Source organism: Silurus aristotelis (genome assembly GCF_946808225.1).
Source record: "Silurus aristotelis genome assembly, chromosome: 23".
Classification (NCBI taxonomy): domain Eukaryota; kingdom Metazoa; phylum Chordata; class Actinopteri; order Siluriformes; family Siluridae; genus Silurus; species Silurus aristotelis.
In genome coordinates, this window is record NC_139596.1 from 7,838,430 (window position 1) to 7,864,460 (window position 26,031).

General features: G+C 36.1%; 1 protein-coding gene across 5 annotated transcripts in view; it reads right to left on the minus strand.

Annotated features, from left to right (window-relative positions):
- Positions 1 to 1,799: 1,799 nt before the first annotated feature.
- The window catches only part of arl15a (ADP-ribosylation factor-like 15a), an 82,792-nt gene continuing 58,560 nt past the window's right edge, over positions 1,800 to 26,031 (minus strand). For 3 of the 5 annotated variants that reach the window (XM_083527066.1, XM_083527068.1, XM_083527067.1), the window contains exon 5: positions 1,800 to 2,917. In XM_083527066.1, coding sequence (XP_083383192.1) covers positions 2,765 to 2,917 — 153 coding nt within the window. In that variant the 3' untranslated portion in view covers positions 1,800 to 2,764. Of the gene's footprint in view, positions 2,918 to 4,885; positions 5,127 to 26,031 lie in introns of those variants that run through there. The other 2 variants (XM_083527071.1, XM_083527070.1) reach the window with 2 other exon arrangements.

Consider the following 26,031-nt stretch of genomic DNA (forward strand, 5'->3'; position numbering starts at 1 on the left):
AAGAGCTTACTGGCTGGCTTTTGTTCTAAAACATCTTGTCACGATCATCTTGGGTGAGAAGGTCTTGGTTGCTTATTTTTAATCCTGTGATTCAAAGGACACTCACTGTATAAAGAATCAAAAACTCAACACGGCCAAGCATCTTAGGAAACTGTAAACAAACAAAAAACAAAGATGGAAAAGAACAGGATCTCACACAAAAAAAAGGAAGAAAAAGGATCACAAGGACCAGATGGATGTCAGGGGAACATCTGTTGCATTTCCACCGGGGTGAGTCCCATCAACAGGTTGTGAAAGCTGGGGATTACAGCACTGATGGAAGAAGGGAGAGCAAAAACATCCACCATTTCTTCAAAAAGGCCATTTTTGTTTTTCTTGTAAACAAAGAAAGATTCCCTCAAGAGTCATACATTACCATTTCAGATAGCCACATTTGGGAAGAGGAGGCGGTGGAAAGGGGGATAACCTTGCCTTTGGGTAAACACAACTGGGAAAAGAGCCTAAGTCTTTAAATTGGCATCAAAGCGAAATGCCTATCCCTTATTTCCACAGGTCCTAATGAGAGAAAAATCACTGCGCTGGTGCTGCTGAATTCAGATGCAAAGTGACTGCTAAAAATAAGTTCTGTCTAGACCAAGCTGGTGCCAGCGATAAAATGAAATGCAAATACAATTAAAGCAAGTCATGCTCATCGTGAAAGGCGTTTTAATGCTACTCTTTAGTGTAAATAATGATATTAAATAAATATTTTACAAATTATTTTGCTCTAAAATTATATTGGTGTAATTATTTATTATTATATACAAATTATGAAATTTGTATAGACATTTTACATATTACAGTGTGTGAATTCTTCAAGCTGAAGTTGTAGATATATTGGTTAAAATGCAAATGACTCGGTGTGACACTGGTGTAAAATGATCATTTTAATGTTTTTTAAGCCAGTGATTTTGCTACGATCTTTTCTACATTCTGATGATTTTCCCATTGTCTAGTTTAGTTTTTTCAAACCTGTAATTATAGTCGTATTTTGTATTTTTAAAGAAAGTAAGCATTCCTGTCAGTTGTGGGGAACCAAAAATGATGGTGTAGTGGTGTAAGGGTCTCACGATCCTGTTTACATGGTCACACTGTGCCTCACTGGGGAAGAAAAGAGCCCTCGTGTGTTCTCTCTAGCAGGTTGAGGCTGTCGCACCTCCTCCGTTTTGAGGGTGGGCTTTTCGGCGTGACCAAAGGGAAGCAGACCGAAAGAGAGAGCGAAAGAGGGAAAGGGGCACAGGTCTTTCTCAGGCAGCAGACTGGAGAGGCACATCAGCCACAGACGTAGGGGAGGGCGAAAAACTGGATCAAAGAGTCGCTAGGGCAACCTGTGTGACACACATTGTATTAAAGCAACATGGGCAATTTGAAAAGGGAGGGAAAAGGAAGAAAAAAGAAAAATGCAGTGGAGGTAGTGTAGATCAGTAGTTTCTTATCTGTCCAGGTCCATGAAATTTTGGTTCAATCAGGATGGGAAGGTGATTGGAGGAAAGGATTTCCAAAGAGTAAATAGCGTAGCGGTTTACTTTTATGAAGTTCCTATTGAATTTAAAACTATTATTGGTGATTAAAGGATCCACACTATGAAGGAACGCAGTAGTGAATGTTGTAGATTAAATAAAGAAAACCTGTTAGAAAAGCAAAGCATGTGCAAGACAGATTTTCAAGAAAGATATTTTTTTCTGAAATCATGACAAACAAATCAACCTTAAATACACCCAAAATGTATTCATTAAAACAAAGCTATGTGGCCATAACTGTTTGTCATTAAGCCGTCTTTATTCAACATGATTGGTTAAAGTAAGTATCAAAATCGAAATGTCTTGCATTAATCACATAGTTAGAGCTATAAATAGCCCAGTATGCAGAATGTCTGTGCTGAAATGAAGACTCACAGGTCTAAAAAACTCTGATGCAGATCTTTAAAGAGGTCTTATGAGACACCTGTGAGTAAATAAAACAGCACACATCGGAAAGTCAGTAATCTAAATTTACAGAGAGTCATTAGTATAATACTGTTGGGAAGCATCGGGTTAGGGTGCTCAGGAAACGAGGTGGCAGACGGGGAGGGGTCCACATAGACAGTTGGAAGGCATTAGACAAGTGGACAGGGACTTGTCAAATGCAGCTGTTGTAGCCACTGATTGATAGAGTTTGTATTCCAGACCAAACCTGAAACAGCCGAGGCTTTTCTCTAGTAAAGGGGTGTGTCGTCTTTGGAAACAACAAAATTAACAGTATAACCAAGGCATCTGTGTTTGTGTAACTTAGAACTTATTACACCTATATACATATATACTAATGGTGAACACAACAGTAACTACTTTAATACACTTTCTAATATGCATGAAACAGGTGACAAAAATAAGCACTTGCATCTTGTGGTACATTAAACTTTACATTACATGATGATTCACATTACAGATGCTTCACTGCATACTGATTACATATAATTTGACTACTGACAAAAAGATTATTGAAATATTTTAGAATTGTGTATTACAAAAAATATATATACCTGATTCCAGACCTAAAGTTTGTGATAACTCATGTGGCTGGAGTTTCAGGGTCAGTGTCTGTCTTTTCTGTTCAATGATTTAAACATCTTCTGAAGAAGAGTTAAGATAAAACACTCCCCAGATGCACAAATTCATTGTTTTGTCTATCTGGACAATTGTTTTGTTTTTTATGTTTTTAGTTTTCTTCTTTGAACTTGTGTCCTGAATTATATCCTGACACTTTGCAGCTCCTTCTCTTCCAAAAGGCTGATAAGACGAATGAAGCTCTCCCTCACAGCCTCCATGCTGTTTATTGAGCTGCCTTCAAGGATCCATCTCTTTTCTCTTGCCAGTGGCTCCAATTCAAAATACTTCTTTATCTGGAAGAAATGAGATACACTCATTCAGTCATGGCTGTGTTTTAATAATGGCATGTAGCTTTAGGCTGGTCCATCAAAAATAGCATCAACCAAAGCATTATCTCTATGACAATTTATTTGGGGACATGTTTGGTCTTGCTCAGTATGCCATGTCTGGCAGCCTAAGGAAGAAAATCTTTTCCAGGAGAATTGAAATGGAAATGACAGAGCCTTAAATGTTCTAACTGGGGAAGTGGTGACTCTGTTAGATGCCTTTAATTAGTTTTCCATGTTCTATAGATAATCTTCACTTCTAAAGAGAAAGTGGAAAATATGCTGTCGGGAAACTATTAAGAAAACCTCAGTAGCAGCAATAGAAATGTAAATGCTGACAGCTGTAATGCCAAGGCTATAGACCTCATGCATGCAATGAATTGACCTTTTTGATTAATATGGTAACATTTGATTATAAGGATCCTGTGTTAGGACTGTACTTTATCCATAATTTACCTTCATATGTCAACACTTTATTACACTGAGAATAAACCAAAACCATCTGTTATACGGAACATTTTCAACAGAGAAGGAAGGATATTTTGGTTCACTGCCCCAAAGAATGTGCAAGAGCCATTTAGTTATTTAACAATAATAATCTACTGGGAGTCTTCACTCACTTTACAGATTATAAATATTATAAAGGGCACTAAATGAATTATGACAATGAATAACATTTCCAAACCATTTCCAATAACATCAATTTAACATTATTTGATATGACATGATCTCTGGGATGTGGATCCACCATGACCCTGACCAGGATAAAACACTTACTGATGAAGAATGACTGATTCTCTGACCAACTAAACTATAAATAAACATATGAATGGATGATTAGATGATGTGACATGAGGTAAAAACCAAATTCTTTTTAAAACATACTGATAAAAGCTGATGAAGGCTGATGAAAGCTTATCAGTTAGTCACTTTAAAAACCCCTGATGGTTAGCATCTGATTTCCTCACGTAAATTAGATAACTTGCTAAAACAATGTTGCCTTTTGAATGTTCAAAGCCAAGAAGAAGGAAGTTGAACCCATGGATCAGATTGTTTATCATATTGTAAGAGCCACTATTACTGTTTATTTTAAAAATGAAATAGCTGTATGACTGAAAATAAATTGATAAAAATCAACTCATTCTTTAAGCATTCTAAATTGTAACAATTAATCTATGGCAACTATTTGTTAGTTTATATATGACATTAATATTAAATAACAAAAGTGATCATAAACAGTATGGTAGTGTATATGAAAATTACAAAATTTAATTGTAGCTCCATGTGTTGTATATATTCCTTTCGTCTGCATTTTCCACTTAAGAGGGCTTTGTGTCAGTGCCACACTGGGAATTTGTCTGCCTCTTCCATGATGGCCCATTGCAACAAGTCAGAAGATTGCGTCTCGTCTTTCTTCCTGGAGAGTCTTTAGGGCGTATTGAGCTGTGGCTCAGTCGTAGTGTAATAGGAGTTTAATGACAGATTAAGTCACTTCAGCAAGCGTGAGCCCTGGGGCCTGGCTGACCCAAACAGTGTTAACAAATCCATCCTGGTAACAGGAGCCGCCTCAGATCAACAGACCAACATGAAGCAGTTCATCTGCTTTTCCTGACAGTCTGTGTGTCTGTGGCAGGGTGACCTGTGTAAGATATATCATTTTCAAACCAACGTTCACTCCCTGCACTGATGTAGACATTGTAGAATGAATGTCAGACGGACACAGTGTATTTCTTACATTACAAATTGTGTATTTGTCTAGATTAAAAGAAGAAAGACATGTTACACAGCTGAAAGATAAAAGTACATTCCCTTTTTCCTATTTATTCTCAGGCATTCTAAAAGTATAAGAAGAAACACATTTGATCTAAATAAAATTTGTAAACACCATCTTATAAGAAAAAGTCATGATAAACTTATACGCATGCACAATTAAACGTTTGCACAATAATAACAGATGTCTTCTGGCATGTCCATGGATTACCCAGTCTAGCTTCCTTTGATATCAGTGCATGACCGTTCTGAGCAGAAAAAGCAGATTACATCTGTGAGGTTTTCTCATTATCAGTGTATCAACAAAAGCAGTATAGATATTGAAACTTACATTACAATCCTTACAGTTCATTCATCAATCTTCAGTGACCCCTTTATTAGGGTCACAGAGGATGCAGAGCCATTTCTGGGAACACTGAGTGCAAGGTGGGTGAATGTATCCCAGATGCAAGGGCAGTATAAAGCAGGACTGCAGTCCAATGATAATACACTCATTCACACATAGGTGCAATTTAGTTTAGCCAGTCTGCCTACCTGCATATTTCTTGACACTGTGAAGAACCCAGAAGAAACATATTTAAACTGTATTGTGAGTAACCAGAGTTAAAATTTGAATCAGGGGCTCTAGGGCTAGCTGTGAGTAAATAATGCTATCCACTCTGTACCACCCTTACACAATGCAAACAAGTCAAAAAGTTATCTAAATAAAATCCTAGGCTGAAGGGCTCAATGAATTAAAAAAAAAAAATTAAACCTTTGCATGAATGGTTTTATATACAACCCAGAGATGTTTTTTTTTTTTTTTTTACATAACTGTTTTCTGTGTTTAAATTTCAACACATTTGCACTTATTCATATACATATACATATACACCAGTCAAAGCAAAACACATCTAAAATAGCACTTCCCTGTATAAATATGCAACAGATTTAAATATTCTTGCTCCAGTGAAAGCTATCTCAGGATTAAGTTATAAATGAAAATGAATAAATGTATAAGAACCGCATAAAATTCAGACAATATAGACAATATTATATCTAAAACTATTAAGGATTCTCCAGTGTGTCCCCTTTAAAAGATCTATGGCAATCCCAGAACAGGGGATTTCCCATTCAGAATGGGTTTCAAGTATAACCGCTTTAGAAAGTGAAGAACACAAAGAATTGTCAAAAGAATCCTTAAGCAACCCTTGAGGAACCTTAAGATATCCTTGAGGAACCATTTAGTTTGGCTGACCTAAGAACCCTTGAGGAAGGCTTCTGCACCTAAATAGCACCATCTATTATAGATTTTAAATAGTCTTCCATCAAATTATACAAAATGCTATGGTTAGCATGTTCCAGCTATAGGTGGAACCAGTATAAGAAACTAATAGCAACAGTCAAGGACGAGGCAAGTGTATAGGAGGAGATGCTAAGAATTCTCAATAATAAAGGAAAGTTGGATAAATCCTATTCACTTAAGGCATATTTTGAGGTATTCCCAATTCCCCCAAAAATATTGCAAGATTACAACATATACTTCGCAGCTCTTTGACCTGTATAGACTACTATTGCTTCTGATTTACAAAGTGTGGTCTGCAGGATCAGTGAAGGTCAATAGAATAAATGTTTGATCTCACAGAGTTGTTCCTGACTGCATAACTTGCTAAAGGGTTCCTAAATGGGGTGAATACAAATAATTATTAAAGTATATGTACAAAGCCACAGTGTTAAATGTTTAAAAATACTCATTTTTTGCAAAAATGCTTATCCGTGCCTTATCTGTGGTGTAGTCCATCAGGCCTGTAAGAGATGGTCCTTCATTGCATGAGTTGAATGAGGAGGACTGCACCAGTGGGCCAGTTGCCAGCAACAGCTCTAATATCTCCACAGTCATCTGGCCAAGAGAACTACACTAAATCCTACTTGACCTACTAATCCTGAACTCACGCTAACTGCAAATTTTATCCACACCATTACAACATGTTAACCACTGAATACTTAACTGCAGGCATACATATTGTGTTGAAAACTCCAGTATTGAGAAAGATAATCTCCTGGGTGCAACAGTGAAACTTCATACAGGTTTGCAGACCTGGTTACCTGCCCAGACTAACAGTCAGGAGTTCATGTTGTAGAACAAGTCAGACTTAAATGAGCAAAACTGGGATCATGTTACTGTTTGTGAATATTACAAAACTTTGCGTGACCACACTAAGCTAACACTATTATCAGATAAAAGCAAAAATAGATTTCTGCTTAATATTCAAGCCAAACCATTATTTTTTACTTAGTGATCTTGGGGTAACCACTTAATAATATTTGATCAGAGGAATCATTTACATCAATGCTTCATGGGTATTGATTCTTCCTTGTGGACCTTAGAAATGAGAGGTCTTATAAATAAATGCAAGATGTTCTATTATTAAATGTGCTTTCATCCACGTACCAGACTCTGCACTTGTTACTGTACACATGCAAGTTTGCTGCTGAAAAGCAATTTGCTTTAAAGGAGACCATGATCAAATATCAGAGACAATCCATTACTAATGCTGACAAGCTACACCCCAAAGATATCAGTGACCTGTGAAATGGCATGCACTGTAAAAGAATGTGAATCAATAACACCAGACGCACTTACCATGAAACTGAGCTGTCTTGGTCATTTCCTCTATGCTTAAAGTACCCGTTTTCATGTGCTTAGCAGTAGTCTTAATTTGAAATCACATACCTTAAAGAAACAGAAAATGCTTTCTGAAAATTCAGCCTAAATAGCACCAAGATGGAGAGATGGAGAGTGGTTTAATTTGAGCTGCAGTCACATAAAGTTTCATAGGGTTTCTTGATAACTGATGTTAACATACTTTTGTACCTGCTTATTAAGCATAAGCAGCATGTGACATTCATTTCAAGCCCAAAGTTAATACGAGCACAGGAAGCATTGAGCTAGTGAAAGATAGGAAGAAAAAACATCAAGTGAAGAAAGGATCTAAAAATTCCTGCATCCTCAGGTAGGTTCCTAATATTCCTATGAGGAGAACAAGCAGTCATAGCCAAGATCAATAAACCCCTGTGTTGTGCTGGAGGCTTGCCAAAGTCTCAGTGGGCAGTAAATGAAGACTTTAGGCTGAAGATTTATTCTGGCTGAAGATTTACTGTCGTCATTGCTCTGATGGTAGAGTAAGAAATGGTTCAAAGAGCTCTGTCTCAACACTCACTCTCAGCTCAAAGCTGGCTGACCAGTGCCAGATCAGAACCAACCTCCAGGGCACCATAAATCTAATTCAGCAGGCACAGGGATGCTCATAGAGGCCCTTCCAAGTCTTCAGAACAATGCTATTGCACTTAAGGTCTGAGGACCGTGATAATGTACTTTCCATATTGGCAGGGGCTTTAAATGTGCATAAAAGATGTCCTAAAGATATTCCCATTTGGACAGTGAGGATTTTGACCTCTCTTTCTTTATTTTTTACAACCCCTAAGGATTTCATTTATTTTTTCTCTCTTTCTTTTGACAAGATCAAATGACTTGCAAAGCCACTGACTGCTTACAGGTTTTTGCTGCCTCTTTAAATACAACTGAGGTCACACCATGAGCAAGGATGAAAAAAAAGAATTGAGCAAAAAAATGAGGAGTGTGTCAGGTAGTGTGAACCTGCCAGGAAAAGATGAGCGCACGAGAACATTCTGTCTAAGTCCTTGAAACAAAATGGCAAAAACCACTATGTGGTGACCACATGCGTGGAAGCAGCTTTACGAAATGCAAAGGTAAATATATTTCCAGATATGAATCATGCAGATGTCTGCATTTGGTGAAAATAACCAAAGCTAAGTCAGTGATGCTCATCTCTGTCAATCCATAAATAAACCACTTGGGCATTGACTCGTTCACACTTCTAGCATAACAGTGACCATGCAGTGGTTTTAGACCATCCCTGCTTCGACACCGTCCAGGAACCTATGCAGAAGCACCTTCTTTGGATTGGCTGCCTGCTCCTTTCAAAAGGCAAAGCTTGTGTCATGGTGCCTTCTCACAGTGAAGCAAGCCATACAGTAAGGCCCAGTAGTCTCAGTATGTCAAGAAAGGAATTCTCTAATTTGGCAATCCCAAGCACTACATTTTTACTCTTCCAGAACTAACAGATTATCTATTGAAATGTGAGCCTCCAAAATAAATTGTGTACCTCAACACAGTCTACAGATGAAGTTCTTTTACCTTCAAGTTCGGGTACAATGACTTCAATTCAAGGTTCATTTGAACAGCGTGTTGTGCCTCGTTGACTGTGTTAGTTCTGTTCTTGTGCTTTACGTGACAACATTTTGGACACCAAAAATTGGAAGAAAGAGACAGGAAGGAAGGAAGGAAGGAGAGGGAGAATGGAGACGGTTTTCAGTAAATTAAAAACAGAGGTTCAAGTGCATGAATGTTGATGGAGCAGAGAATTAGAGCAGGAGAAAAATCAGCTGCCTCTATTAGAAAATTTCATACTAAACGAGTCTGTACAACTTGGGTCAAGTTTCTCCGAAAACGTTATAGCATTAACTTAAAGTCTTAATTCTTTCATTTAGGCATTTGTGAGAAACAGATAACTCATTATCTTTAAAACACACAAATTAAATGGTACTATTTTATTTTAGTGCAGGGTTACAAAATAGACCCATACATGTGTTGGAACAACTGAAATTCTTATATTCATACAAAGGCCTCACCAGCCATCTTTTCATACACTGTCATTAATTTGTGTGCACATGGTCCATATGAGACTCATTTCAAAATCTTTTTACACCTTTTTAAACAGCCATTTGGATTGGTTTCCTTTGGAAGCAAAAGAACAAATGGTAATTATTAAGTGTACACTATAAAAAGTGCAGTTTTTAGTTTGTAAAGCTTTTCTATAGAATATTTTTGCATTCAAGTGTAACTTGAGTGTCTGGGTGTGTGACAGCTGGCACCTGGTTTCAGAAGTATATTTATACTTCAAAATATGCATCTCTTTTATTAAAACAAGTTGATTCTCTAAGATTTATAATCACAAAATACTGTACATTTTCTAAATATTAAAAGTTTTGTGGCCATTTTATTACATTACATTGTATTGTTTTTTCCTCTCAAATTAGCAGAGCTATGCAGCTAGGAGAATTTAGAACCAATCAAGGACTTACCTAAACAACTGGATACAGCTGCCAATTTTGATAGTTAGTGCACTTTTACTGTTAATTCCATGATTCTTTTTTTTTTTAATTCTGTTTTATTTTTGCTGAAAAAGAAAAATTTGGCAGACATGATGTGAACCAAAATGTCTATGTTTTACACCAAAATAATCCTTAGTGTATTAAACCTATGCTAGCTAATGCTACATCCGTGTTCAGTTTGTAATTAGAATTTTCATATTTCAAATGTCAAAAGCTTATAATATCTTTGAAGGTCTTTTATTTGTCATAAATGATATTGATTGCACATTTTTATTGCATGCCATCAAAGTAACTTTTTCTTTAAAGCACTAAATCGCTTGATGTTTGTTGCAGGCTCCTGTCATGTGCTAGAATGCTTTAGGTCCTTTGCAAAGATCAAAGAACCTAAGCATCAGTTCCAATAAAGCAGACTAATTTAATCAAGTGTTATGAAGTCTAATGAAATGTTAAAAGTTGGCTTTTTTTTTTTTTTTTTTTGGCAATTAGGCACATTGAGCTCTCAAACTTTAAAAGGTATGAAAATCAAGTAATTCAGAGGCTCACATGTCAAATAACATGCATTAAATAAATTACAAAGGCTCCTGAAACAGAGCAACAGCAGACCAGTGTGGACATATTATATTCCTATGTTGTTTGAGTTGAACAATTTGTGCTTCGATACAGTTTTGAGATCCAAAACTGTTTCCATGGGGAATCAGACACTGATCACCCCTGATTCCTTCTACTTGGTAGAAATGGGTAATGGGTAAACCAGAAACACTTCTAGTTTGTGCTCAATTACAGAATAAATGCAAAATTGAAATAGTTGTTCCCAGCATTCTTGTTAAAGGCCATGATCAAGATGGATGAAAACAGGAAATCAGATGGACAATGAGGTGTCGGAGCACAGGAAAACTTTGGAGGAAAACTGATCAGAGAAATAGATGATTGAGAAGCATGATCAGAGAGAAAAGGAAGACATTTATGTTGAAGAACAAATAGCATTTCTAAGGGCAGTGATGATATGCAATGTCATTGGCACAACAAGATTTTCTCATTTGTCTGACACTTCATTAACTTTTCAGCTTTATATTCCACCAGTCGTTAAAGGGATTGTACTAAAACAACAAAGATGGAAAGGATGCAGAGGGAAATTTCATTGCATTCCAGGACGGATCCAATGGCTAGTCTGATTCCAGACTCTTTAGCAAGCTGAATCTGGACGTCCACCGTGTCCCTAAAGATATTCAGCAATTTATCAGAAACAATTGGATTTGACAACCGTTAACTGGGTTTGGACCTGTGTGTCAGGGATCAGATATGTCTTGGACAAATGGGTGCACTTGCCTAAGATGTACAACAACTGTCTTGTGGTCACTGTGGATGAGCCACTTGTTCCAGTCATAATGAAATGAGTGCACTGTTATTCAATACTAGATGTGAATACAAAAATATTGATTCTAAAGAAACATTTCCTTTTTTTGTCTTTTCTAGAGGTTGCTGTCTTTTGCAAAATTGTCTATGTTTGATAAACCAGGAAAATACTTCTTCTTTGTGTTTTGAATTAAGGTCTTTTTTTAAAGATGCTTTTTGAAAGTTGTGGGTGTTGGAAGATACTGTATGTCTTATTTCACAATTAGGAACAATACTTGTACAGTAAAAGAAGTCCAAAATACCATTTCTCCTATATTATGATGATTTTGTCCTTATAGAAATCGTTAGCAAAAAACGACCCAACATGAAAACAATTGATCTTGTACATATTGGTGGTCCTTTTTAATTGTGTTATCTTCTCTTTTAGTGGTTATACTGTGCATTTACTGAGTAAACTGGACAGTCAGAGTAGACAGGAATAGCCTGGCAAAAATAGACTGTGGCTTATACGTGCATATGGCCTTGACTACACCATAGGTCCCTTTTAATTGAAAGAATAACTAAAGAGAGGAGACAGACCGGCTTCCCAGCATTTGATTCTTATGACTCAGCAGTGGAATTGGGAGGTCAGGTCAGATGTGAATGAGCTTTAAGAAGTCTCATCTTGGCCTGTAGCGGCCCTGTCTTCTGACCTTGCCTGCTGGCTAGACAATAGGGAGGATGGACACAATGTGAGCCCGGTTTTTAAATGGAGGCAAGGCACTGAAAAGAAACTGCCGACTGAATGGTGTCTCATCCTGTGATGGTGAGGACTCATAGGGGTCAAGGTTCACCTACATCTGACAGAGACGTGTGGGAAAAGCCAGGCAGGATGCCCACACATCTTGCCCACTGCCCCTCACCCAAGTAGATCTAATCCTTAGTCCAGCTAACAAGTGGTTCTGTGTTACAAAGGGTGGGGACATTGTTTGCAAAGGGGAAGACCTAGCAAAAAAAAAACTATGACAAAGACATTGGAGTAACTTCACATATCATGCTTTCAGTTGTCAAATGGGCAATCAATACATACTGGCTGAATGTGCTACAACTCCTGAAAGGGCAAAAGAGGTTCAGTTTAGGGCAAACGTATTTCTCATTTGGTTTCTTATTCGATCTGAAGTGGTGACTGAAGTGGTGGGGGGGATCTCTTTCGCTCTTCACTCCCAGGTTGTCTGGCGTATCATTATAAACCTGCCTAATAAACTATGCAGCATGTCATGGGACAGAAATTATAGCTATAATTGATAACATAATAATGTAACACTAGGTGTATGGCCATGTGGCAGTGAAGGAAAGCCCTAAACCTGTGACCTTGCTTCCCAGTCTCCTTATGTGATAACTGAAAAACAGAAGAGCCAAGGGCTTTCCGGGTTCACCCGTCTTACAATGGAACTTCTCCCGCCACTTCCCTTTTGAAGTCCTTCCAAAGAGGAATGTGATAGCTAGACAAAGCCCAGATCCATCAAACCACATGCAAAATGCATGTTCTCTCAACCAGATAGGCTAGGGATCATGGCATACTCAAGCAAGGTCTGCCTGTCCTCCAGGAGTGTAGAGGTGATGCCTACAACATAGACATTCGCATATTACAGGTTTTATTTATGAAACGTTTCTAATCTATGATGCATTTTGCATCTGTTTTTACATGCTTAGGAAGATGTGCAAATTGGCAATAACCAGCAATTCTTGCTCAAAGTCAATTTTATAATAAATATGATCATATGCTGTAATTTCTATATATGATAGTGTACAGTGTTCACCACATCTTGAAAAAAATTGTAAATAAATAGTGCTATTTTGTATTGCTGTTATAGGAAAATTATAAATTGGTCAATTCCTATACTTTTTTTACCAATAAAAAAAATAATTATTGCACCTTTATACGCACATTTAAAGTTATGTGAACTAGCCAAACTAGTTTTTTCTCAGATTTGTTCAAATTTGTTCAGAAGGAAGGAAAAATCATCTTACTTTTGTGTTTTGAAAGTGAAAAAGTTAATAACATCAAACTCCAGCAGAAAACCTAAATGACCAGCTTTATCGCACAGCACCAACAATGAAGACTTCAGTGTCACTCCTTCAAAAAAAATTAAGAGCAGTCACAGAAAAGCTTCACCGTATAAACAATAAAAAAAAGTATTCTTTATTTGAAGTTTCTGCCATAATGTTTCTGCACTGTAACTACAGACTGTCTTAGGAAATTATACACCTTGTGACCAAAGAGATTAAAGAATTCAGTAGTACTCTGCAGTGCAGATAGCAAATTATGACCAGCATGAAAAAAGTGAGCAATACTTTTTATTGGAGAATTTTCCCTGGAGTTCTGCTCATACAATGCTTAGTGCTTTCATTTAAAGCCAAAAACTGTGTCCAAAAATTAAACTTTCATAAACGGTTTTGATTGTTATAACGGTACGAATGAAGAAAATGCACAATATGATATTCTGAATTGCACTGAGTATGAAAACATTTGGTTATAAAGTACTTGGATAAACCAAATGTCAGTGTTATTCAAAAGACAATTTACTCTTGAGTCTTCGTTAGACACAGAGCAACCTCTCGACAATCTATTTCCAAAAAAGTAGCTATTGGAAGCATATTTAAGTACAAATACTTGACTCAAAACCAGTGCAAGTGCTTTTTATTGCTGATGAATTTATTTATGTCCAAAATAATATAAACACATACACAGAAGCAAGATTTTTGAAAAGGTTTGGAAAAAGTTTGGTAATGTATAACCGCAACATATCACAGCTGATGAAAATAGTATTCCCTTTATCAAAGATTAAAGCATATTTCAGTAGAAACATAACCCAAGCTCAGAGTCCCTGGATTAAACTTGTCGTACAGCTAGCGCTGCTAAATATATAAAACAAAAATTATGTAACAAAATTTATAAATGAAATCCAGATTTGGAAATTCCCTGAGTCTTATCTACAATTCAGTCCAATTGCACAACCTTTTTTATTGACTAACTAATAGCATGTACAACATGATTGACTGGATTAAATCCTTCTTTATTTCCAGAATTCCCATTGGCTGTTAAGTTCCGCATGAAGGAGTATTTCGTTATTCAGCAATGACCTCATTTTAAAATGGCTGCCAAAAGACCTTTTTGTAAAATATCTTAATTACAGAAAAGGACTCACTTGGCCATGGGCTCATCTTGTGCATGGCTCAGTGTAACCTCACATTGTATGGTACTCCTCTACAGCACACTGACATCTGTTGAATTACTTGATGGAAATTGGCAGCATGCTTGAGCACTCTGAAATACTGACTGGATAACACTGGTTAAATAATGTCAATTCAGGCTTCATAATAACCTTCATGTTATTCACCGTTTTCAAGGCAAGGAGGTGCACATAAAACAAAACGGATTGTCAGATAAAGTGTAAAAGCATAAATCCTGAGCATAGTATTTATGACACACCAATGCTGTCCAAGTGCTAGTCCCAAAGCACCCCAAAAACACTGCACATTACCTCCATGACAACATAGAAAAACTAAAACAAAAACATTTATGTTATGCATGTACAAAATTCAGTTCAATCTTCCAGTCATTAGAGTACTGTAGTACTTTGAACATACATTTATTATAGAAAAAACTCTGAAATGATAGCAACAAACATGTGCACGTACAGACACAGTCTGCATCTAAGTTTGGGTATTGTTTGAATGTGAGGGACTCCATCTGTCAGAGCACAGAAGAACAGTCATCAGTCAGCTCCACACACATGGGCCCCAGTTGCAGGCAAACATTCGCTCTGAGCAATACCCAATACGTTACTTGACAAATTTATTGGTGCCATGTCAGTTATTAATCAGAACAGAAAACATGGATTTTGTCCATATTTCCCTTTGGAGAGCTGCTCTAGTAAAGTACATAAAGTACTTTAGGTGATTTACTTTACTTTAGATAAGTGATTTACTTTAAACTTTAAAGTAAGTGGCTTAAGTTTGGCTTAAGAAAAAAAGCTATTTTGTAGATTATCATCATAAGTGATGATTTACTTAAATTTTTTTACATGATGTCATGATAAACACATCAAAAATGTCTTGCACAATCAGATTCAAATGTATTGTTCAATTCAGACATGTCCAGACCTTTAATCCATCAATCGATCAATCAGTCAATTAATTGATTGATTTGTTTGTTTTCAGAATCATATTTATATTTCCATCGCCGGCCACTTTATTAATAACTTCTGCCCCCACCATATGCATGCACTTCCAACAGCCAATCATGTGGCATCAGTGCATTAAATCAATACAGGTACAGGTTAAGACCTTCAGTAAATGTTTACGTCAAGCATCAGTATAAGGAAAAATGTGATCTCACTGACTGACCATGGTATGGTTGTTGGCGCCAGATGTGCCGAAACTGCTGATCAGAGATTTTCACATCTGTGGAGTTTATACAAAGTTGGGCAAAAGACAAAAAACATCCAGTGATCAGCAGTTTTGCAGTCACAAATGCCAAAGTTAGTGAAAGAGCCCAGAGGAATGGCCAGACGTGTCTGAGGTGACAGGAAGTCAATAGTAACATAAAAATACTTATTAAAGCTTGGTGAGCAGTAAAGCATCCCAGATTGTACAACCCATCAAACCTTGAGGCAGATGGGCTACAAGAGCAGAAAACCACATAAGGTTCCAATTCTACTAGCCATGAATAGGAATCAGAGGCTACAGTGGGCAAAGCCTAATCAAATACACATCATATATTACAGTGAATTATATAAAGTAACATTTATAGGTTTTGCCCCATTATTTCCTTTAATTTAATCATCAATGCAAGAAGAAAAAAGCTTTTTTACACACGCCATGCTTTGGGCTGGCCCGTTCCTACAGGTGGGAGGGACGTGTTAAAATCAATGAGGTGAACTAGCGTCACAGCTGACAATGACACGCAATGTGCCAGACGGCTGCCAGAACTTTTAACACTTTTTTTAATTGTGGTACAGGATGAGTAATTGCTATTGCCACCTCATGCTCGGAAGTTCAGAATGTGCCAAGCTGAAAAAGGACATTCATTAACAATCAGCATATGAATCAACAAGCCGTCTTTGGAGTAAATTGAGCAATTATGCATATCAGCTGTCCGCCTTGAAGATGTAGTGAGATTGTGAGGTGGAAACACCGTACACTGAGAAAGGTCATGTTGCATACTATTAACTGATACAGAACATTGGGTGGCTACCACGTGTGTGTGTGTGTGTGTGTGTGTGTGTGTGTGTGTGTGTGTGTGTGTGTGTGTGTGTGTGTGTGTGTGTGTGTGTGTGTATGCTTTTATATCTTTTGGAGTACCCTCTAAATGCTTTAAATGTAAATAACTAAGGAAAATAAACTTCCCCCTACAATGATTTACAATGAAATTCCACATGTTTCCAATAATAATAAAAGAGGCTCATTGTCTTTTTTTAAACTGTAATCACATTTACTGTACATTCACAATCCCAGCATATAGCTGAGAGAAAGGAGCCTTGCTCAAAATCCCAACAGTGGCTGTCTGCTGGGTTTGTGATTAGAAATTTGGGTCTTAAACATCACTGCCTCAAATTATCATTTATTATAATAAAATAGAATTACTTATTTAAATGAATGCATTATGTATAATAGACTAAATAATGATGTGTTGGGGAACAGCTGCAACAAATGGTAACTCTGTGGTTAAGGCCCTGGAATAATGAACACAAGCTAGCAAATCCCAGCACTTTCTTGACTGCCACTGATGGACCCAAGTCATTTAAGATAAAAGTATGAGTCTAAAAATGGACAGACAATTTCATGGAAGGACAAAAAATATGAGGGTACAATTCATATGAGGGTTAATAGAGCCGCCTGCCACAATCCTGTTTAAAATGAGCAAGAAAGGTCTTGTTTTACACTTACGTGTTATGTGGAAATGATAACTTGTGATTCCCAAAATGCATAAGCTTGAGCTACATTCAGCTTCAAAAAAGGATTATTCCCTTCCTGAAGGCTCCATTTAGCACGGGCTGCATATTCATATGTGGCAGGATTAACACTTTTTGTGCAAGAAATAAAATAGAACTGTCTCTCTGTTTTAGATAAATATTTAAACAGGCAAAGCGAAAAAATTACCTAAATGCAAAAAAAACTGGGGGAGACAATTTCAATGAAGGGCTCATTCTTAATGTTCATATTTTAACCAAATGCATCTATAAAAATCTAGAATTGTTTAGACTTATAGAAGATGCTAAAATAGGGTTTCAAATGTTGTATATGCTACTGCTATAGAAGCTGTGAGACACTATCGATTGTATTTTTGAACATAATTGTAATTTCATTTGATAGAAAATGCATTGTTATTGAAGGAAATCCAAAACATAGTATTTTTACCCTGAGTATAATTAGAATAAAGGCTGCAATGCTTTTCCAATATGAGCCACAAACAAGATGTTTTTCCTCCAAACATTTTCACAGCCCTTCCGCTCTCTTCAGACATGTTGAGGCTGATTTAATTGCAGGATCGGATTGAAAGAGTCTTGGCTATAATATATATGAATGTGAGAAAGGGGCACAAACTGACAGATCTGATACTCTAGCTAACTGCAGTCGGTTGCAGTAGCCCACTCTAATACAATGCCATTGGAAGATGTTTGTGGGAATAGCTATCTGATATGTTTTTTAGACTCGAACTATAGTCGCTTCAGGCCAATAAATTTTCAGCTCAGATTTGATCGCTCTTATGTTCCACGGGGCCTAAATTACAAACGATCATAACATCCAAATAAAAATAACAGGATATATAAAGTTTCACTCGATGTCATGATAAAGAAACACACATTTTTTTTGAAGATTTAACAAAGCTTTTTGTTCAGATTAAGGAAAAGTGTTATCAAAGTATCAAAATCAGAATGTTGGTTTTAGAAAGGGAATAGTGATCATATTGTGTTAGGGTCACTACTCTATGAAGAATTTGTTGCTGTTGGTCCAATGATATATATTTTTATAAGGATTTCTTTTCTTTTGAGGGATTGAGGGGTATCAGCAAAGCAGCACCAACCATGGTAACCTGGTTTGACTTTGACTTAAAATGCTTATTAAGTTTTATTCCTCACACTAGATTTAAACAGTATGCAACACAGCTTGGGGATTTTTGTGGCTATGTGTTAAGGTTAATAAAAAATTTTTAACATAACAAAAATAATTTTTATCCTCCAGCTCAAGAAGGATTATCACATTTTTCTGAATGTTTTTTTTTAGATACTTAAGGATAGCTTTAAATATTAAAGTTGCATCCATGACCATTAAAATTGAAGTAATTATTATTATTATTATTATTATTTTATTTTATTTTATTAAGTTATATATGATCTCATGGAATCTCATGACCTCATGATTATGCATTGAATATATTGTTATATTTATTTATATGAGTATATTATCTTTATGTTCCTCTTATAATCACAACAATTTGGCAACTGTAACAATTTTGAATGTATTATGAAAGTATGTTAATCATAATTTCATTTTATTATTTGTTACAGTTACCATTAATGATGTGTAATATACATGAAAAAAGCTTGTCAAGTTGCCAAGAAACCACTGTTACACAGTGCTGACACAAAAATGCTAAATGCAAAAATGCTAATTTTTCTTTTTACTATGCATGAATTTAATGATCTACTTTATACTCAGATAACAGCATATTCCCCCTGAATTGAGGATGTGTTCTAGTAATCACATTTGCTGTTAAAGTTAATTGGATAGCATTTTAATGGTAATAGGTTGTAGGAATGGCAGTGTTCGATGTGAGGCCCTGACCTATCATTCTTTACACACATTTCACCTAAGCCCAAATCACTCCCTCTCATTTCACTTAGCTTACTCATGACCTCTTTTGTTTGACACTAAACGTATTTACTCCTTCTGCTGGTTCCCGTCTGCTGTGTTGTGACTCAGGTTTCCACCTGACCCTTGTGTGCTTCATTAAATCCTATGTACATTTAAATCCAGTCATAAGCCTCTTCTTTACAAAACCAAAATGGAGCTTTTATGGATTTAAGGCGTAACAATGAATGCCTGTGATATGGAAACAACTCATAAAACCTGCTGATGTTACTGACAGTAAACAGTAATTTGGAAAATCCTCAAAGGGTGTGGAGATTGCACTGATCAGTTAAGGAACTAAAGAATTTTCACTTACATGTAAGGGCCTTACTCAGAATGACCAAAAAACAGTCGTTTTTCCAACATCTATCTGGCAACTGGGGAATAAAGTGGAAATCAAAAAACTGAAAACTCAAATCAAAACCGAGAGATGTCTCTCTCTCTCTCTCTCTCTCTCTCTCTCTCTCTCTCTCTCTATATATATATATATATATATATATATATATATATATATATATATATATATATATATATATATATATATATATATATATACGAGGAACAGACACATATCTCATTTATACCGATGCACAAAAGATTACAAGTTTGTGCAAACACAGCACACTAAAGCCCTCATGATAAAGAAAAAACCCTTCACTTTCCAAAAGGATCAACATTGTTTCTCAACTCACAAGAACATCTGTCTCAACATCCTTACTGTACAGCAGCACACTTACTCCTTTGTTGTTAAAAACCAAAACGATGAAAGGAAGAGAATAGTGTTTGAACAGTACTAAGCACCTAGCAAGTACAATTTACTCGAGCAAAAAGGGTGGTCCCTCTAGGACCCCAAAGGTCTGGACTTTTCACCGCACCACCAAGAGAGCTTTCTGGTATATTATGCAAGAACATCTCCAACAGGAATGCACATGTCCTTGAATAATCTGGAGAATAAAATAGTTACTTTGGTAGACACACGGAATGGGTTTAGTGAAACAGCTTTAAAAAATGAATCTAAATATCACCTTTTGTCCAAAGTGAGGTTGTATTTGTGTAATGCAATGTGTGGTGATTCAGGTGCGGGCCCTCAGGCACTTACTTATCCTGCTAAGAGGCCTTTCGCATATAATCTGGTATCTGCCATGAGCCAGGCTTACTAATGCTGCCTGTTTACAGATGTCTGCTTTGGAAACCGGGCACTGATAGAGTGTAGCTTTGTATATCAGAGGTTGGGCAGTGTGAGTTAATGTAAATCTGTCAGTCAGATTTAAAAAAACAATAATAAAAATGGACTCAGGCTCAGACTCTGTCGCAGACAGATTACAGGTATTTATGGTTCACAGGCTTTAAAAGTCAATGGACTGCAATGGTTATCATGCTGATGCTCTTGGGTGAAGCTTGGGGTCAAATAGTAAACATGGCAAGGTGGCACGCCTACATTGAGGTTTATTAGTACACAAGGGGAGTTTCAAAACATGATCAATGACAAAAATAGGCCTCTAAATATTAACTACTGAAAATACAGATTTTTATTGTTTTTGGGGTTTTTCCAGTCTTGATTGAAATTCCCTCACTCAGTTAATTTGTACTGGAAACTGTATAGAGCACCAGAAAGGTGGTTTTACATTGTTATACTTGTATACATCTGCCAAATTACATTTACCATATATTTAGTATTATATTATCATGGTTAAGTAGAATAAACTTCCTTACGATACTTATGATGCTTAAAACAAATTAGCTCTACAGATGTCTGAGTATCAAGTACAGAAAATTACACACAATCATCCAGATTTATTAGCATTTTGGGCAAAAAGAATGCAAAGATAAAAAGGTGATTGCAATTAAAGTGTGAGTGCTGCCCAATCAATATGCAGCTCTGAAACAACAAAACGGGTCACTGAAACTACTGAAATGTAGGGTTTAGACAACATCAATTGCATACTTTGAATAGACAAAATATCGCCTAATCATCACAAGTAAAACATGCTTGAAATTGATCACTGTCCCCATGTTGGATCACTGAGGACTTGATGATATGATTTTATTATGTGACATAGCATTTTATTATAATGCATTTTAATATAATGCATTTTATTATAATGTCTTTCCAATTTAATCAGCTTCATCAAAAATTGCCGCAAATTCTCATAAATATACAATCTCATAAAATACTTGAAATAATCATTTTTTTTTTTCAAACAAAAATTAATTAGTGCTCTAATAAAAACCTGGACTGCAGAGGAAAATCCACACCAAAGAATACACAACAGCTTCAAATGTTCAGCATGTGAGAGTGCTGAAAGATCCTCTATAAGTGTCTCTAAACATGCTAGACATTACAGGAAGAGAATCCATGCTCTCCAGGGCCAAATATTTATTGTGGGAGCGTTTAAATATAAGTTGTATACCTGGAGGGTCATATGAAAATGAATATGTTCTTAATAGAAGCCAGAAAAGATATTAGAGAAGAGGGTTATTGTTATATAGAATCCCTGATCGTTTTATATAGACCTGCACAGTAATTAAATTTAATTAAATTGTAGTTGTTATTATGGAATTCTATAAATAATATTATGCTGGATAGTTATTGATGGTGTGACTTGCCAAGAATGTTATGATGAGATTATTGGAAAAAAAAATGACCACATCTTCTATTGCTGCATCGCTAAAGTTAATGTGACATTATTTTCATTTCGAATCATGTAACAAGAAGCACTTGAGAAACAATTTACACTTAATCCTAACACACATAACATAATTTCAACAGAAGGCATCAGCTTCAGCACAGACCTAAAACGACAAGCATCTCTGTAAGTAGGCATCAAGACTGTTGCTGTGAAGGTAAAATCTAAAATATGTTTTGGACGATACAGTAGGTGGTGCCTTTCTAGAACATCTTGCAGGGACAAAAAAGATTCTTGTTGTCAAAACAAGTCCAAACACATCCCATGGGCAATGCCATTCTAGAGCAGTGCAGCTGAACTCTAAAAGTGGAGAAGGCGCTCACGTTACACAGTTGTGCTGTTATTTGTGGTGTTTACCCAATGACATGAACAGGAACTTAAGGGGTTACTAAGAGCAGTTACTAAGATTTTCTTCAGACACCACTAATAGACGGGCGCCAAGCCATTACTAGGATGTATTACATTGCTGTACAGATGACGACTTTAAGGAACTCTTTGAGAGAGAAGGATGCTATAAATGTGGTCTGTTTTTAGAAGAACTGTGGTAAAGAGTACAAGGTGAGCTTGTGAAATTAGAACTATATAAAAAATCACTGTAAAAGATTCAAAAGCAAAACAGCAGAATGCATTAAAGCTCTAAATATTATTATATAAACAGATTGAAACTGAGCTTCAAACACCATTTAATCTTTATATGGCAGAATGACAGAAGAAAATAAAGAAGGTTAATCCAAGTTAAAGCATTCAAAAGATTTTTGCTATATTCAAACTGATTTTTTTAAAAAAATATTATTTACGAAAATGTCTTTCTTTTTTTTTTGACACATTTTTATGAAAGTAGTTGTTGTAGTAGCAGTAGTAGTAACATAGTTATTATTATTATTTAAACAAATAATATAAATATATAAAATAAATTAAATTTAATTTTCTTTAACCAGTTCAATTCAGAACAATATATTTTTTGCAGAAATCCCAAAACAGAAGGCAGCCATTTTAAATCCTGTGAACAAGTACAGCTTGCTCCCTCCTTTGGTGAGAAAAAGAGCAACCTAAAAAAAAAAAATAATGTGTGGAAAGAGCAGGAAGGTGCTAGGTGTTTTAAGTGAAGGAGTGACTGACCGTGTCGGCCTTTTGTGTCCCCAGGGGGCAGAGTGCATCCTCTGTGTGCCCCCAGACTCCCATGGGCCTCATTCAGAGTTAATGTACCAGACAGCACAGATTACTTACTTTTAAGGCTCTCCACTTGCCTAAAGAATTCCATCAGAGCTAAGGGCCAAGGCTTCTGAGGCCTTCTGCGGCATCCGTCAAATAAAGTAAAGAAAAGGGTGAAAGTGGCACTCTGGGTGGCTGAGTGAGAACTAATAAGCATCACTATATCTCTGTTTATGCATGACCACCCGCTGGATAATTCAAAGTGCGAGCATCGTGAGTTAACTACAGCTGATTTGTGAATGCGTTACATATATTTTTAATCCAATATTCAACATTAGCCACGAAATCCTGCAACAAATTTTTACGAAGAATATTGGCTCCAAGAAACATTTACAAACATTACAGCTAAGGAAAAAGTAGAAATGCATAAAATAGCACAGTATAGAGCAGAGATGCCCAAACTGTTTCCTTTAAAGGGCCAAAAAATCAAATCGAGAGCCATGGGCTAAAATTAAATGTTGCCTGATGCCAAACTGCATTATATTAAAATTAAAGTTGCCACAATATTCCTCATTTCTGATTTCATAATATTTAGAAATAAATAGAAAACATTAATCTGTAAACTTATGAACTAATGCAGTTTTGATTTCAAAGTTTCTAATTCAAAGAACTAGATCAATATAAACAGAGAAATCCCATTTATAGTGCAATAGAGTTCCATATCTAATACAGCTATTCAGGCTTTAAGCTATACAGGAATATTCTTGTGATATCAGTGATAGTTCAAGTTACTAAAGATAAAAAAAAATAAAAAATCATTAAGCATAAAAAATTTGCACTAGAAACAAGTCTTGTTGTTTATTTTAATGACACACCAACTAATTACTTCATCATTGGTGATGTTTTTACTACTAATGACAAAAATAACCCCTTAAGCACTTAACATTATTGAATTATTCATCTTAAACCATATTATTCAGTAGATTTAAATGATTCAGGAAAGGTATGTAGTAATAACAATCTGGAACACACTGATGTGTAGCAGATAACTCTGTTATTCAGCAACAACAATTAAAAAACGTTGCCACCACTATATATTTTAATCTAATTAATTTTTGTAGTGAATGTGGTTACTGAGACTATTTCTCATTTGTCAAGGACAATACAATAGTAATCCTGTAATCTAATACTGGTACTGGTTCCTGTAACTCAAAGGTCCCCAGTCACTGGGTCGTGACCCAATACCAGGCCATAGAAGATTTGCTACGGGGCCCTTTAAGAGCTATGCATGTCACTGTTTATTTATTATCATTCTGGGATAGATGTATGAATGATGTCTTTAAACTTTTAAGTGTTGAAACATCACACCATCATAGACATCTCCTCTGACAGCTGTACGCTCAGAAATTCTGTGCATTCTATTTAACTCTTACTACTTCTTTTTACTCTTTCTGCTTAATATTTATTTCAGAATCAGAATCAGCTTTATTGGCCAAGTATGCCTGAGCATATGAATTTTTTCCAGTTTATAGTAAACCAATAGTGCAGAGTTAACATACAGGAACTGCAGATAGACTAGTAGAAACATGATTACAACTAACAAAACTAAGTGACCAAGCAAAGAGGGCTGTACACATTACTGAAAGTAACATAATAGTGCTGTGATTGTCCAGTTGGATAAAGAAGCATATTGCACATGGGTATGATATTCCAAGACACAGACTAATATAACCACGACAACACATAACACATCTAAACACAGAATGATCAATTTTACTCATTTTATTTATATCAGGTGTCTTTATCTAGAGCTGCAGAAATGCTTTATTGTCTCTGTTGGAAAATAAATGTAAAAAAATTTAAATAAAAATACCCTCAAGCTTGTACAAATAGGCCAGGGTCTAAGAATACCATCATATTAGAAAGACATTAGTACATGTAAGAAGAGTCAAGTCAGGGGTTGTTTTCCTTCAAAGTATGTTTAGTACCAACCTCAGTCTTTCAGTTTCTCACAGATATTTTGGGAAATATCACTTTGTGTCCACCTGATAACTACGCTATGAAAAGAAAAGAAATTGTTTTAGAAACTGTAGTCAAATGATCGATGTGTGCATGTTGTTGCAGTATGTGTTATGAATGCTCCTGCTTTGGATTTCATGACATGAGTTTTGTATATTTTGTGTTCAAGTGTAACATTAAGCAGCAGTTCTAGTTCATGGTGAGTGCACACATGAATTATTACTGTATGTTTTGCATTTTTTGGTTTCAGGGCTGGGGATGAATTTTTTGAATATGGTGATTAAAATGACATTTTAAAAATATCCGTTTACCTGTGAATAGGGCCTTAATTCCCGCATTATAATGCACGTAAAGGAGATTAGATGTGAGTTGCAGGAGTCCAGGCTTGAAATCCTATCATCCAGAACAAGCACCTGAGTGGCCTCCGGGTAGAAAAAAAAAACTTGAGTGACCAAGTCAGTTTTGCAGTACGAGCAAATATTAACAGATGGTTGTCAAAAACTCCATCAAGACTTTGTATATTAATCACTCACTGTGATCATAGAGCTTTCTAAGGAGATGACAAGAATTTGATATGAGTCTGCATCTCCAGGGATATTTAGCAACTTCTTGTTTGGATTTAGTTTCAGGTGATGAGCTGCTATCCATGATGAGATGAAACCTGAGTGTGTAAAGGAGAAATATGGAGGATGAGTTGTGTGTCATCATCATAGCAGTGGTCTGAAAAGCCATGTGAGAATTGCATTGCTGAATGAGTGGGTAAGGAAAAAGGGACAATCGTAAAGATTAATCGATCTTTATGGGACATCAGTGGAAAATCTGCATGTTGGCATAAAATCCCTCCATGTCACCTGATATGAATGTACATCCATGTAGGATGCAAACCAATGCCTTAACAAAACATTGATTCATAATCTCATGAGAACTGACAGAAGAGCCTTGAGGTCAAAAGCAGCTGAGAAAATAAGAAGGATGTGGATCACTGATACTTGATCTCAGAAACAAACTGGTGATAACTTGGGCTGTTTG